The sequence below is a fragment of the Ranitomeya imitator genome, chromosome 2 (assembly GCF_032444005.1).
Source record: "Ranitomeya imitator isolate aRanImi1 chromosome 2, aRanImi1.pri, whole genome shotgun sequence".
NCBI lineage: Eukaryota > Metazoa > Chordata > Amphibia > Anura > Dendrobatidae > Ranitomeya > Ranitomeya imitator.
The window spans coordinates 811,100,725-811,117,523 of record NC_091283.1 but is presented as its reverse complement, the minus strand read 5'-3'; the positions used below and the strand labels follow the sequence as shown (position 1 = coordinate 811,117,523).

The window sequence follows — 16,799 nt, the reverse complement described above, 5'->3', positions numbered from 1 at the left end:
GGCCGGAAAGCAGATTACAGCGGTGACGTCACCGCTGTGTTTTCCGGCCGGCGCTCACAGTCAGTGCAGAGAAGCAGAGCGCCGTGGGACAGACACCGGAATGTAAGTATGTAGTGTTTTTTTTTTTTTATGTTTACGCTGGTAACCAGGGTAAACATTGGGTTACTAAGCGCGGCCCTGCGCTTAGTAACCTGATGTTTACCCTGGTTACCTGGGGACTTCGGCATCATTGGTCGCTGGAGAGCTGTCTGTGTGACAGCTCTCCAGTGACCACACAGCGACGCTGCAGCGATCGGCATCATTGTCTAGATCGCTGCAGCGTCGCTAAATGTGACGGTACCTTAAGGCAGCAACTTCTGGCTCTAGTACATTTCTGCGTACAAAAGGTCACTCCGCATGTCTTGACAATGTGATCTTGTGTGCACATGGGATTTCAGCATGAGTGGTGGTGATAAGAAGATACGACAGAGATTGAAGGGGAACAGTGAGAGGCTAGATAGGGGAGTGGTAAGGTTAGAATAAGTGTTTTATATTTTTATTTTTGATGGACCTTTATGATTTTGCAAAATGGCAGCCAGCCCCACCATGTTTCTGAATCCAAGCGGAGGTGTATTACAAAAACTATACATTTTGATAAATGTGAATTTTTGAAAATTTTATTCGAATTGATTTTCACTCGAATTCATTTGTTCATCTCTAGCCCAGACCTAATCTTTTAATATACAGCAGCACATCTCTGAATTCTTGGTATCATCAATGACATATAGTTCCCCGACATCAGCAGCACTCATGTCGCCCAACATAAGGACACTGCCACCACCATGTTTCACTGTAGGCAGTATGCATTTAGAAAAAATGATTTTAGAAAAATGAGCATCACTCTCCATCCTGCATCCAGACTCAGAGCTCATTCTTGAAGAATGGAAAACGGTAGCTGTTGCAATATGTTGCCAACTCGTTCATTCCATGCCTAAAAAACTTGGCGGTGTCATTAAAAATCATTGAGATCGTACAAAATGCTAGATGTTGCTTTTAATGGGGGGTGTACACATTTTTGCATTAACTAATTTGAGTCTGTAAGGGGGTGTGCAGGCCATTGGTTTGAGCCCTGCATTCCTGTGCATGCCTACCTAATGAAACTGGGTACGTTTTGTGTTTGCTGTGTGCCCAGTTTATGAAAGCTGACACTGTTTAATATGATAATGGCTGACACTGTTCTGATATCTGTGTGTTAGGGACAGGAATAAGGACAGTCAGTGGCAGTGGTAGGTCAGCATTGGTAAGGGTTATGGCAGTGTAGTTGTGGGTTAGTGCTAGGGGGCGCTGTAGAGTAGGAGATTAGATTGTGATGACAACTGGTTTCAGTCAGAGTAGTGACGGTTGAGAAAGGGGGCGGAGCCAGTGTAGTGGCAGGGAGAGTGCCTTTCTGAGGTAGTGGGAGGAGCTAGAGCAGAGTGAGAGGAATTGTTCTAGAAGGAGTGGTAGTAGTTGTGTGGTGAGTTACAGATAAAAGAGACAGAAGAAGCACTGAGGGAAGCAGGTGTGGAGATGTTAGATCTTGAAGCACGTGAAAAGCGAGGCAGTCTGCAAGGGTCGGTGGCTTGTCTGTGGGTTACCTCCCGTGATGTCCGGGACTTAAGGTCCAAACAGGAACGTCAGGGTGTGATGAGGAAGCAGCAGCAATCCCTCAGTACGGCTACCACCATGTCCATTTTGTGGTGTGCTGTGTGTGTCAAGTAGTTCACCAAATAAAAAAAAGTAAGGCTGCACACTAAACACATTTATCTAGTCATTCTGATACAAGAGACCCACTACACGCTTTTAACGTACTTTAAATTTTTCTTACCAGTTTGTCCTGGTTTGTACACAGGTTTGTCTGTCTGGACAAGAGTTTTGTAGAGTTGCTTCTTAACTAGAACTTTACTACTTTTATTAATTAATTCCCCTGAACTCTCAATAGAGATCGTTAATATGCCAACCGACACATCTTCTTCAGCAATGGGAACCTACAGAAATAAAATAGTACAAATATGTAAGGCTAAAGAAAAAAATGAATCAATGATAATGTAACTTCAAACATTCACAATTACTAATGTATGAAGCAGCTTAATGGTTTATGACATTAACTAGTCTCTAGAATCATCTTTATAACTTTTTTAGCTATTAAGCTTTTTTTCTGCTGTTTTTAATTTGAAGGGTTTGTCTCATGGAAAAAAAACATGTTTTGCTGGAGATTTTGGATTGCATCGAGGGTGTTCATGCTTTAGGTCTTCTCCTTTAGTTGTCTAAAATAGCAGTTCAGAAAATATATATCACATAGCTTATATACAGGGTGGCTCAAAGATAGGTACAGATACAGAATGTTGCAAGTTGATGGAGGACATTTCGAGTGCTGACCAGATTAAACAGTGTTAAACATATGTAAATATAACCATCAAACAATGTAATAAAATGCAAATAAACTTCTTTTGTTGTGTGTCAGTGTGAATGTTTCCTCATGTAATCTGCATACCTCTTGTTGGGCCACCCTGTACTGTATTATATGCATTTTTCTTATGGAATTTCGAAAGATAATCAGTGACCTCTTAAGGTACTGTCACACTCAGCGACACTGCAGCGATATAGACAATGAGCCGATTGCTGCAGCGTCGCTGTTTAGGTCGCTGTAGAGACGTCAAACACAGCAGCTCCAGAACGATGCAGGAGCGATCCAGTGACGTAACGGCGACTCACTTCTCGTTCTCGCTGGTTGTTAGCTCCATGTTAAAACATTGCTGGTATCGTTGCTTTTGCTGTCAAACACGACGATACACGCCGACCTGACGACCAAATAAAGTTCTGGCCTTCTAGCTCCGACCAGCGATATCACAGCAGGATCCTGATCGCTGCTGCATGTCAAACACAACGAGATCGCTATCCAGGACGCTGCAATGTCACGGATCGCTGTCGTTCTCGTTGTAAAGTTGCTGAGTGTGAAGGTACCTTTAAAGTCCACAGTGACCACTTTTACCTGAAGGCTGAAGCAAGTGAATGTGGTGTCTTGCTGGAATATTTTTTCTAAGAGTATGGTGTCCTTGTTACTCAGATTTAGAGATATTTTCAAGTTGCTCTCTCCTTCAGCATTCTGCAATTGTAGACAGATGTTTTCTATCTGCTGGCTATGCAACTCTGATGGGAAGAGGACGGCATAGTGCCTGGCAAGGAAGACATATAAGATTAGATATTGTTATAAAGAAAATGAGGAGACAGGAAGCAGCAGGAAAGGTTATATTTCAGGATATATGGGTCAATAGTGATGAGTAAACTTGTGGATGTTCTAGTTCTCTTAGACTCAAAAGTACGGTTTGGGACTCGAACTTGACCTCAGACTCTGAACCTCATTCAAGTCAATGAGGACCTGTACTTCAGTGCTGTAAAATGGATGTAAAATGATCGGAGTAAGGGCTAGAGGGCTGCAAAAGGAAGACAAATAGGGGTAAAAGCAGGACAATTGTCCTGTAACCAAATGCGGATAGGAAAATGGCTGTCACCAATAGCAATCATGTTAAAATAGGATGTAAATGAACAACAGAAATATTTTAACAGTGCCCTCACAGAGACTGAGGCTTGCCACCACCAGTCCAGTTAAAAAATTCAACCACAGAGTATGGGTCAGATTACCCTCACACAAGCAGCTTACAAATTTCATCCACAGACCATGGGGCACAGTACCCTTAAAGAATCTTCTTAAAAATGTAATTAACAAGACCTGGGACAGAGTACCCCCACAGAAGCAGCTTACAAATTTCACCGACAGCATGATGCAGAGTATCCCCACAGAATCTTCTTACAAATTTCACCCACAGAGCATGGGGCAGAGTGCCCCTACATTAGCTGATTGCAAATTTCACCCACCAATCATGGGACAGAGTACCCCCATAGAATCTTCTTAAAAATGTTATCCACAGAGCATGGTGCAGAGTACCCCCACAGAATCTTATTACAAATTTCACCCACAGAGCATGTTTTCACATTTCTCCCACAGCTCCTAAATTTTACCAGCAGCCGCTAACAAAAAGCTGGTAGTATGATCTTGGATCGAACTGGCGGTCCGCCACAATGCATGACACTGGCAGTCCAGTTAAAAATTTCACCCACAGAACATGGGGCAGAGTACCCCTTCAGAAGCAGGTAACAAATTTCACCCATAGACCATGGGGCACAGTACCCATACAGAATCTTCTTAAATATTTCACCAACATAGCATGTTTTAATAGTAATAATAATAATAATAAAAATAATTTTATTTATATAGCGCCAACATATTCCGCAGCGCTTTACAAATTAATGTTTTCACATTTCCCCAGAGCTTCAAAATTTCAGCTCCAGTTGTGTACATTACAAATGCCGTCAATGAAAATCTGGTAGCATGATCTTGGATCGAACTGACAGTCCGCAGTTGAGACTTGCAACTAACAGTCCTGTTAAGAATTTCACCCACAGAGCATGGGGCAGAGAACCCCTGCAGAGGCAGATTACAAATTTCACCCACAGAGCCAAACTTCTATCTTCAGTAATGTACAATAGAGCAACCACAGATAAAAAGCTCGTAGTTTGACTCTGGTTACAGCTGGCGGTCTGCCTCGAGGCTTGCCACCAACAGTTCCAGCCCCATTGCCTTGGGTCGCCTCTCCAACGATGTTGCCTTTTGGTCCCAGGTGCCAGAAGTGTTTCACTTGAAAAAAATTGTGTTCAAAGCAGGCAACCAAGCCTGAATACTTCAGCTAGGGATAATTAAATTATACTCAGTTTCTATTTTCTTGTTTATTCGAACTGGTGCCATGATTAAGAGGGGATCGAGTGGAACACAAAGTGAAGGAACTGGAGGCACTCTTATAAGTGAAGGAACTGGAGGCACTCTTATTAGCCATTCAATGACAAATCGCCCACAGGTAGAGTTGCAGAGTACACACAGTAGGGAGAATTTGGGTTCTATTCTGGAGAGACGACCTGATAAACATGAACCACATCCAAGGAAGGCAGCAATCAAGCAAAATTAACCGCTTCTCAACTGAGTCAGCAACTGATGTAGTGAGACAGAATAGCCATCCATGACAATTTAGAGGTTCTGTAATTGAGTAGTTAAATCTTTTACCAAGCATTAGGCCTGGCCACAAAAGTAGAGAAACATATTTTTAGGCACACTACTCATACAGACATGGCTGCAGAGTACACAGAGGTAGTGATGAGCGAGTGTACTCGTTGCTCGGGTTTTCACGAGCACACTCGGGTGGTCTCCGAGTATTTGTGACTGCTCGGAGATTTAGCTTTCCTTGCCGCAGCTGCACGATTTGCAGCTACTAGACAGCTTGATTACATGTGGGGATTCCCTAGCAACCAGGCAACCCCCACATGTACTCAGGTTGGCTATAAGCTGTAAATCATGCAGCTGCGTCAACAAAAACTAAATCTCCAAGCAGGCAGTCACAAATACTCGGAGACCACTCGAGTGTGCTCGGGAAAACCCGAGCAATGAGTATACTCGCTCATCACCACACAGAGGCTTTTGGCCACAGTACCCACACAGAAGGTAATAACAAATTTTACCAACATAGCAAGTTTTCACATTTCCCCCACAGAAGCTGATAACAAATTTCACCCGCAAAGCATGTTTCCACATTTCATACAGAGAAGCTGATTAAAAATTTCACACCCAGACAATAGGGCACAGTACCCCCACATGCCAGGTTACAAAGTACACTCAGCGGCTTACAAGCACAGTACTCCCACAGATATGGGTTAAAGAATACACACAGTGGCTTTTGGCAAAGTACTCCCACAGATATAGTTTAAAGAATACATAGCATCTTTTGGGAAAGTAATCCCACAGATATGGGTTTGAGAATACTCACAGTAGCTTTTGGCACACTACTATCACAGACATGCCTGCCTCCCGAAGAAGCCCGAAAACGCAAAACGCATGTCGGGGCTATCGATATACACTTCCTGGGTCATCTATCCACGTTTTTTTCCCCCCACATGGGTAAGAATTTTTTGTGTTTTGCACTATGATCGGCACTTTCTATGTAGACAAGGCAGCAACATTTGCATGCAGGTACTTACCATACCCCTTTGAGTTTACATATATATATTGATATGTAGATAGTGGAGTAACACTGGTATGTAGATATTACTAAGCCTCATTGTGTTTATATTTATACCTATGCTACGGTTAGACTGGTGTTGTCCCCTATGGTAGTTAACTGTTATGAAAGGCAATTCAGTATCACAATGGACATGGAGGTCAGAGCACATACAGTGATCTGACAATAACCCAAAATAATAGAACGAGCTCTGAGACGTGGGAACTCTGCAGACCGCAATCCCTGATCCTCTCCAAACACAACTAGAGGCAGCCGTGGATTGCGCCTAAAGCTCCCTATGCAACTCGGCACAGCCTGAGAAACTAACTAGCCTGAAGATAGAAAAAATAAGCCTACCTTGCCTCAGAGAAATACCCCAAAGGAAAAGGCAGCCCCCCACATATAATGACTGTGAGTAAGATGAAAAGACAAACGTAGGGATGAAATAGATTCAGCAAAGTGAGGCCCGATATTCTAGACAGAACGAGGATAGGAAAGATAACTTTGCGGTCTACACAAAACCCTAAAGAAAACCACGCAAAGGGGCAAAAAGACCCTCCGTACCGAACTAACGGCACGGAGGTACACCCTTTGCGTCCCAGAGCTTCCAGCAAAACAAATAGACAAGCTGGACAGAAAAAATAGCAACAAATAGCAAAGAAGCACTTAGCTATGCAGAGCAGCAGGCCACAGGAATGATCCAGAGAAACACAAGTCCAACACTGGAACATTGACAGGAAGCATGAATCAAAGCATTAGGTGGGGTTAAGTAGAGAAGCACCTAACGACCTCACCAGATGACCTGAGGAAGGAAACTCAGAAGCAGCAGTACCAGTTTCCTCCACAAACGGAAGCTCCCAGAGAGAATCAGCCGAAGTACCACTTGTGACCACAGGAGGGAGCTCTGCCACAGAATTCACAACAGTTAACTATACTGATGTATTGAGATTGTGTGCCATCATTTGTGGCATTTATTGAATTTGTTGGAGACGTGTTGGATCTGGATCTCTTCCCTTCCTCTTCACTTGGCAATGTACTTGGATGTTGTTACTGTATTTTATATTTGTGAGTGAGTTACTAATAAAAATGATAGATTTTGGATAATACAATTGGCTCACCACAGTTATTGAGAGCAAATTGCTCCATTTACTTTGTAGGATCAAAAAATGCTTGCATAAGAGTAGAAAATATGTTTAGATGTACATCACTCCCACCAACATAGTTGAAGATTATAAAAACTTTTTCTTTACGCACGATACTATCACAGACACAGGGTGCACAGTATACATAGAGAGTGTTTTTAGAAAATTGCACACATGCAACCCCTAATACTGTCCCTCACTACAGCTGTGTCCTATCCCTACGCTAAGCAGAGTAGAAATAAAAAATAAGAACTGGTCCAAGTGGAGGAGGAGGCGGATGTGGTCGGATTGGCCTAGTGGGGTATCGGGGAAATCCCTGAAGGGCCATTGCTGTGGAGAAGAGAGATTGAGGGCATGGGCCCTTTAAAAGCGCAGGTAGAGTATGCGCAGGGGCACACACACATGGCATTCATTACTTGATCAGCTGCATCGCACGTCACAATGAACTCTGAAGTTGGTGCGTATTACGTCTCTGGTGTATGATGTCACTGTCATGTGCCATCTGCTCCAGGGGCACTCACATCAAACGCTGGCCTCTACTAGATCAGCAGCCATATTAACACCAGTGTGACTGTTTTCCAAGGGAGGCATGGGAGAGCAGGCAGGTAAGAGAATATTTTTTTCTTCTGTGGATGCGGCATGATGTAGGGCCAGGAAAAGGTACATATAGGGACCAGGATGGATATATGAGGAGCCAGGATGGACATATGGGGGCCAAGGTGGACAAGGGACATATGGGGGCCAGGATGGACAAGGGACATATGGGGCCAGGATGAACAAGTGACATATGGGGGCCAGGATAACCAAGGGATATGTTGGGACCAGGATGGCCAAGGGACATAGTGGCCAAAGATGGAACAACATAGGGGTCTAGGATGGAGCACATTATTATATAAAAGGGACAAGGATAAGGGACTGAATTACTTTATGGGGTCATAATGAGGATCATGCATTATTAGTTTATGGTGGCAAGTGGATGGGCTTAATTACTGTAGGGGACAATTAGGGAAAATTACTGCTGTAATACAATTTATTTTTTAGGAGACTGTTTTCCATGGGGGAACAAAAGGGAGGTCTTGTTACTGTGCAAGGCAGCACCATGTCACCTTTTTAATTCATCTGGAAGACAGTATAAGTTGGATAATAAGTGGAGAATGTGCTCTAGCGGTGATCAGCTATTGATAACTGTGTGCTATTATCTGAAGAGATGAGTCCTGGTTAGAAGAAGTGATGGTGGTCTGTGCCAGATGAAGAAGAAAAGCCAAGATGAAGGACTTCACCTAGAGAAGTAACTGGTAAGTCAGTGTATCACATATACATGCTCACTATACTCTGTATACTATGTACAAAGCAAAGAGTATAATGTCACTGGTGGTAATAACAGTGTTGTTAATATTGTGGTTTTTATTCAGAATCAGTATTCTAGTATTTGTTCACTATGAGGTGGTAATTTGTGGTCCTGTCATGGTATGATGGTATTTCTCCCTTGTATAGTATGTGGTATTATTTGGTCCCTATGTGATGGAATATGTAATCCAGTCATGGTGCGGTGGCATTTCTCCCTTGTATGTGGCATTATTTGATCACTATATGCTGATAATATGTGGTCAGGTCATTGTGTTGCTATATTTATCCCCCGTATGTGGTTGTATTTGCTCACTATGTGGTGGTAATATGTGGTCTGGCCATGGTGTGATGGTATTTGTTCCTTGTATGTGGTATTATTTGGTCACTATATGCTCGTAATATGTGGTTTGGCCAAGATGAGGTGATATTTATCTCCTGTATGTGGTATTATTTTGTCACTATGCACTAGTAATATGTGGTCTGGTCATGGTGTGATGGTATTTGTTCCTTATATGTGGCATTATTCGGTCACTATTTGGTCTGATCAGTGTGTTGGGGTATTTCTCCCTTATATGTAGTTTTATTGGTCTTGGTCTGGTGGATTTTGTTGTAAATAGCAGTCATTTGTTCTCTCTTATATTAATCAGGAGAAGATTCTTTATTTCCATTAGAGATTAAATTCTTGGAATGCCGCAGTAGAGTTGCACTTACAAGGGTTCTCCAGGGAAAAAAGTAATCACCTTTCCACAGATTAATTGATCACTTATTGATTGGCGACTAATATGGTGCCTTCTACTCTCCCCCATTTGCCAGCTAGGTAGCTAGGAGGCAGATACTTCTCCTCCTACCATGCGGCACCATATGTGTGTGTCTGACCATTGCCAGTGGGAAACATAAGCCCTTTCTGGCCTCTGCAACATTTTATAGAGGTGTAGATGTGCTAATGGGGCTGACCTTACCAAGTCCTCTAACACAGATGTCTCACTAGCAGCTCATTTAATTAATTCTTATAATGCAGTCATTAATCCTACTCAGAAGCACCTACACCTCGTAACCACTACCAATAGTATCTTGACAGGGCTTTATTGAAGCTCATGCGGCTTTTCTGTAAATTACTGCATCGTTTATTGTACAGTGTATCTGTTGTACTTTTGCATAAAAACACACATAAAGCAGTAGTGAGTATTACAAATAAGAATTACAGTGCATTTAGAACAGTATGAGCATCATGCTACCTAGCAATAGAGTGAATAAATTAAAAACTGGAATGGCAAAGAGCAAAATAAGGTCTCATCCAGTTTACAAATGAAATAATAAAAAATAATTTGCTAACATGATGGGGTTGTAACAGTCACAACTCCTATCCTGGCTTGTTAGAAAAGGATGCCGCAGATCCACCAATAAGATGAGATACAAACTTGGAGGGAAAGGTCCATGAGGTCCAAAATAGTATGGATGCGGTTTTTATTTGTCAGCATGTTTCGAGGCGTTCAAGACTCTTCATCAGGACAAGCCACATTTGACCTCTGACAACGCAGATTTATATCCACTTTTCCCCCAAGTTTTTTCCTAGCAATAGTGCATACTTCTCCCGAAAAGTCGTAGGGAAAACCCAATATATATTATTACTTTGCGTATCAAAATACTGCACAAATAAGAAATTTTCATAATAATTAGGCAACTTACTGTAGATAGTCAGGTAGCAATCAAAACAGGGTCACAGCACCCGAAAAGCAACTAAGGCTACTTTCACACTAGCATCGTACGACGCACAACGTACAACGCTGCACAACGGGGACAGCGGATGCAGTTTTTCAACGCATCTGCTGCCCCATTCTGAGCTGCGGGGAGGAGGGGCGGTGTTCCGGCCGCACATGCGCGGTTGGAAATGGCGGACATGACGCACCAAAAAACATTACATGCAACGTTTTTTGGTTTCGACGGTCCGACGCAACACGACGCAACCGTCGCACGACGGTTGCGACGTGTGGCAAAGCGTCGCAATGCGTCGCTAATGTTAGTCTATGGAGAAAAATGCATCCTGCAAGCAATTTTGCAGGATGCGTTTTTTCACCAAAACTACGCATTGCGACATGCGTCGTACGACGCTAGTGTGAAAGTAGCCTAATAAATTTTAACGCAGTCTTTGACAATCCAAAACACAAAAGTCAGATTTTTGCAACCTAAGTCCTATCTGGAAGATGGCAATAGTTCCTTTTTGAACCCTTCTACACCTAGATATCAAATTGGAGTCATACAGAGGTACCAGGAAAGTAGTTATGTACCCCTATGACAATCCTATTTGGCATATAGCTCACTAGAGTATTTTGTAAAAAAGAAATGGGCAAATGCTTTTCTGAAATTACAGCATGAGATTTGTAGATTGAAAGGATTTTGTGTAGAATGCATTGCGAGTTTCAACATTTGCCATCCAACAGGTGAAATCTGTGGCAAATCATTGACAATAACTGCATGCAATGTTATAGCTAAATATGCAGAAGCTTTACCACTGAGAAATCTGCCTAATCTGCATGTGCTCTATGAAGTATCATATTTTTACAATACAAAGTAAAATAAATTTCACTTACAGTTTTGCTTCAAACACTGCTAAGATTTGCAATATGACTATCCCCAAACAGAATATCCAGTGTCCCATTGTAAAAAAGCTAAGAGAGTTTTATCTTCACACTCCCGAATAGTCTTGTAGTTGAACATACAAGATGGACATTGTACAGGGAACAGGCACATCAAATATTTGTTAACCACTGATTGGTCAGCCAATGGTTTTGGAGAGATTTCACATGGATGAAACAAAACACTTTTGTCCTGGCTTTGAATTGTTTAACCCTTTGAGAACAGCATATTCGAATGGCATGCATAAAAGTCTTCTTGAGATCTCACTAAACTATTATGGTGGACCGTTTAAAGGTAATTTATCATCATTTTTTTCTATGCAAACTGAGAACATTAAACAAAAAGGAAGGAGTTTTTATAGCTTAAATGATTGCTGTATTGCAAATATGCATATATTGAACAGAATAATTAAATACATATGAGCCGACTACAAATAGAGTTTTTACTAACTAAGGCTACGTTCACATTAGCGTTGCGTCGGGGGCAGCTGCGGTGACGCGTGCGTCATGCGCCCCTATATTTAACATGGGGGGCGCATGGACATGCGTTGCTCTTGCGTTTTGTGACGCATGCGTCACTGTGGCGCAACTGTCAGGGCGCAGAGGATGCTGCATGATGCAGTTTTTTCTGCGCCAAAAATCATGCAAAAGTGAACACATGCATCACAAAAAGCTGCGTTGTGCATGCGTTTTTGCATGCGTTGTGCGTTGCGTTGCTGACGCTGCCCCGCACAACGCTAATGTGAACGTAGCCTAAGCAGTACATATGATGTAATAAACAACAAGTCATTAATAGTGGACACAGTGGTCAAAGTACTGAGAGCACAAAGCACAGAACATATCAGTGCCTATACATGAATTAAATTTGTCAAAGGTATATAGAAATTATGCTCTTACCCATCATGACTATCAACTGGTTGCTGCTACCAAAAAGCAACACGAGCATGCTACCCTGACGTACATTTTGCGTACATAGATCATAGGATTTAAATGTTAGAGTTGAAAGGGACCTCCTGGATCATCTGATCCAACCCCCTGCTCAATGCAGGATTCACTAAACCATCTCAGACAGATGTTTGTCCCGACTCTGTTTCAAGACTTCCATTGAAGGAGAATTCACCATCTCTCATGGCAGCCTGTTTCACTCATTAAACACCATCCATGTCAAGAAGTTTTTTCTAATATATTATCTATATCTTCTCCCTTTCAGTTTCATTCTATTGCAACTTGTGTTTCCTTGTGCAAATGAGAATAAGGATGATCCCACTTTTTTGCTAAAGCTAAACATTCCCATATCCTTTAACCACTCCTCATAGGACACAGTTTGCAGTTTCCACACCATCCTGGTTGCTCTTCTTCTCTGATTTTGCTCCAGTTTTTTTTTTTTTAATGTGGTGCCCAGAACTGGACACAGTATTCCAGATGTAGTCTGACCAAAGAGGTGTAGAGGGGGATAATTACTTCACGTGATCCAGAGTCTATGCTTCTCGTAATACATCCCAATATTGTGTTTGCCTTTTTTGCTGCTGCATTACACTCTTGACTCATGTGCAGTTTCCTCACCATCCTGGTTGCTCTTCACTAATCTTGCACCAGTTTTTTATGTTTTTTTAAATGTGGTGCATAGATCTGGACACAGTATTCCAGATGAAGTCTGACCAAAGAGGTATAGAGGGTGATAATTACTTCACGTGATCCAGAGTCTATGCTTCTTTTAATACATCCCAGAATTGTGTTTGCCTTTTTTGCTTTTGCATTGCACTGTTGACTCATTTGCAATCTGTGATCTATTAATAAACCGACTATGAGGGCAAGCAAAATATATGCTCTGCCATAATATATATACAGAAAAACAAAAAAAAGATGCAGGAAAGAAATATATATTGGTACCGTGTTAGCCAGTAGATAGAAAAATATTTAGAATTGAGAGTCCTCAGTGGTTGATACCTTTTAATGGCTAACTGAAAAGATGGTAACAAATTGCAAGCTTTCGAGACTACACAGGTCTCTTCCTCAGGCAAAGACTAAAACAAATTCTGTAGAATCACATATTTATGCACAACATAGTCAAAAAAGGATTGTCAGGAGCACTACTATTGCCAAATTCAAAACATAAATCAGGGTGCTACACAATGCATGGAAATGCAAATACTCAAAAAAGAAGAAAAAGACACTGCATAGATGTGTGCACACCTGTATATACCCAGATATGAAATACAACTTTATTAAATGGAAACAAAGGACATACAAAATATAAAACCATTTAAAACATGACCCATGAGGATCAAAAACAAACACACCATTCCCCTAATATGATACTGGACCAGAAAAAGACAGAAAGTAAAATACTAGTGCGATGACAAATGTATATGCAAATACAGAAAAATTAAATGCAATATAAAGTACACACTTTTGCCTGAAATAAAATTCCTGGTACCATACATATGTACTAGCTATTGAACCCTTTCTACGCCTGGGTGGCGAGCATTTATATTGGTATATGGTCTCCATCCTGGTATGTGCTGCTCCATCCTGCGCCCCCATCCTGTCATGTGCTGCTCCATCCTGTGTTCCAATCCTGTCATGAGCTGCTCCATCCTGCGCCCCCATCCTGTCATATGCTGCACCCATCCTGCGCCCCCATTCTGTCATGTGCTGCTCCCATCCTGCGCCCCCATTCTGTCATATGCTGCACCCATCCTGCACCCCCATTCTGTCATGTGCTGCTCCCATCCTGCTCCCCCATTTTGACATGTGCTGCTCCCATCCTGCGCCCCCATTCTGACATGTGCTGCACCCATCCTGCGCCTCCATTCTGACATGTGCTGCAGCCATCCTGCGCCCCCATTCTGTCATATGCTGCACCCATCCTGCACCCCCATTCTGTCATGTGCTGCTCCCATCCTGCTCCCCCATTTTGACATGTGCTGCTCCCATCCTGCGCCCCCATTCTGACATGTGCTGCACCCATCCTGCGCCTCCATTCTGACATGTGCTGCAGCCATCCTGCGCCTCCATTCTGTCATTTGCTGCTCCCATCCTGCGCCCCTATCCTGTCATGTGCTGCTGCCATCCTGCGCCCCCGTTCTGTCATGTGCTGCTCCCATCCTGCACCCCCGTTCTGTCATGTGCTGCTGCCATCCTGCACCCCCGTTCTGTCATGTGCTGCTTCCATCCTGCACCCCCATTCTGTCATGTGCTGCTGCCATCCTGCACCCCCGTTCTGTCATGTGCTGCTTCCATCCTGCACCCCCGTTCTGTCATGTGCTGCTGCCATCCTGCGCCCCCATTCTGTCATGTGCTGCTCCCATCCTGCTCCCCCGTTCTGTCATGTGCTGCTCCCATCCTGCGCCACCGTTCTGTAATTTGCTGCTCCCATCCATATGACCCATACGCTGCTCCATAAAGGTTTATGGCCCCCATAAGATGCTCCATAGTATATGCCCGTACACTGCTCCATAAAGGTTTATGGCCCCCATAAGATGCTCCATATTATATGCCCCGTACACTGCTCCATAAAGGTTTATGGCCCCCATAAGATGCTCCATAGTATATGCCCCCGTACAGTGCTCCATAAAGGTTTATGGCCCCCATAAGATGCTCCATATTATATGCCCCGTACAGTGCTCCATTATGGTTTATGGCCCCCATAAGATGCTCCATAGTATATGCCCCCATACACTGCTCCATTATGGTTGATGGCCCCATAAGATGCTCCACAGTATATGCCCCGTATGCTGCTGCGATATATAAAAAAAAAATACCATACTCACCTATCGTCGCTGGGCGCCGAGTGCTGGGGGGCCTGAGCAGGCGGGGACACCGGCGCGCTGTGGGGGTCAGGTGCCGGAGTTGCCGCTAGCTCAGGCTCCCCAGCACTTGCTATATTCACCTGTCTGTCCCGTTCCAGTGCTGCGCGCCGCTCCGTGTTCCGGGTCCTCTGGCTGTGACTGTTCAGTCAGAGGGCGGCGCGCATTAAGCGCGTCATCGTGCCCTCTGAACTGTGAAAGTCACAGGCAGAGGACCCAGAAGATGGAGCGGCGCGCAGTGCTGGAACGGGACAGACAGGTGAATATAGCATACTCACCCTCCTGGCACGTCCCTTCCTCTCCGTTGGAGATCGCGGTGTGCGTTCAGTGCTTACGCATACCGCGATCTCCTGGGAGCGTCACTCTGTGGGGTCCAGACTGCGCCGGCACTTGCGCTTGCGCAGTCTATAAAGGCTTCGGACAGAGTGACGCTCCCAGCGTTATATTATAGATATATGCAACCACAAGTAATGACAACATGAGGGCGTCCCCAAAGTTGTTGCAAAATGCACACACCAGACCCGGTGCTAGGGGATAATGACTGGATAAGTCCCTACAGCGAAAGTTCAGGGAGCACCAGCACAAAGTGTGCTTGCATACGCAACCTGTGAGATAGTGTCAAGCATAATGCTGTATGAGATCACTATGCAAACACAGCCAAATGGCATACCCACTGTAAATGTAGCTGAGCCATATGAAAAAACGCTCACAAGGAATGGAGACTCAGATAGTTACGTGAGAGCAGCCACCATAAAGAAGACCCCATGCTGGCAGGTCAGTGGGCGAAGAGGGAGAAGGTGTGGGAGAATCCCACGTGTATTGCTGCAGCTATGCAGCTTCGTCAGGGAGGATGATTCTCCAGGGCAAGGAGACCGCTCTAAATAGCGGTGGTGATTAGCCAATGAAACAGCAGTGTGTGATAATCCAGCCGGCAGACCAGAAGTGCCTGTAAAGGCAGGGGGCGCAGGCACAGAAGCCTGACCGGCGTGATGAATAGTGCGCATGCGCAATAAGGATGAAGACAGAGCAGGCGCGTTGTGCAGCCACGCAAAAAGTAATTGTAAGGAAGATAGGAATCAGAGCGATTTCTGCAAATAAAGGAGGCATGCTAATGGGGATAAGTGCAGGAGCTGTGTATGTATATATATACAGTGGGGCAAAAAAGTATTTAGTCAGTCAGCAATAGTGCAAGTTCCACCACTTAAAAAGATGAGAGGCGTCTGTAATTTACATCATAGGTAGACCTCAACTATGGGAGACAAACTGAGAAAAAAAAATCCAGAAAATCACATTGTCTGTTTTTTTAACAATTTATTAGCATAATATGGTGGAAAATAAGTATTTGGTCAGAAACAAAATTTCATCTCAATACTTTGTAATATATCCTTTGTTGGCAATGACAGAGGTCAAACGTTTTCTGTAAGTCTTCACAAGGTTGCCACACACTGTTGTTGGTATGTTGGCCCATTCCTCCATGCAGATCTCCTCTAGAGCAGTGATGTTTTTGGCTTTTCGCTTGGCAACACGGACTTTCAACTCCCTCCAAAGGTTTTCTATAGGGTTGAGATCTGGAGACTGGCTAGGCCACTCCAGGAACTTGAAATGCTTCTTACGAAGCCACTCCTTCGTTGCCCTGGCAGTGTGCTTTGGATCATTGTCATGTTGAAAGACCCAGCCACGTTTCATCTTCAATGCCCTTGCTGATGGAAGGAGGTTTGCACTCAAAATCTCACGATACATGGCTCC

General features: G+C 43.7%; 1 protein-coding gene across 1 annotated transcript in view; it reads right to left on the bottom strand.

Annotated features, from left to right (window-relative positions):
• LOC138667805 (alpha-2-macroglobulin-like) overlaps nucleotides 1-11,329 on the bottom strand; it is a 130,487-nt gene extending 119,158 nt beyond the window's left edge. Inside the window, exons 1-3 of the mRNA XM_069755896.1 lie at nucleotides 11,200-11,329; nucleotides 3,011-3,194; nucleotides 1,847-2,006 (exon numbers count right to left, since the gene is read on the bottom strand). Of these exons, the coding sequence (XP_069611997.1) occupies nucleotides 1,847-2,006; nucleotides 3,011-3,194; nucleotides 11,200-11,267 (412 nt within the window). The 5' untranslated portion in view covers nucleotides 11,268-11,329. The remainder of the gene's footprint in view (nucleotides 1-1,846; nucleotides 2,007-3,010; nucleotides 3,195-11,199) is intronic.
• Between the last annotated feature and the right edge of the window lie 5,470 nt (nucleotides 11,330-16,799).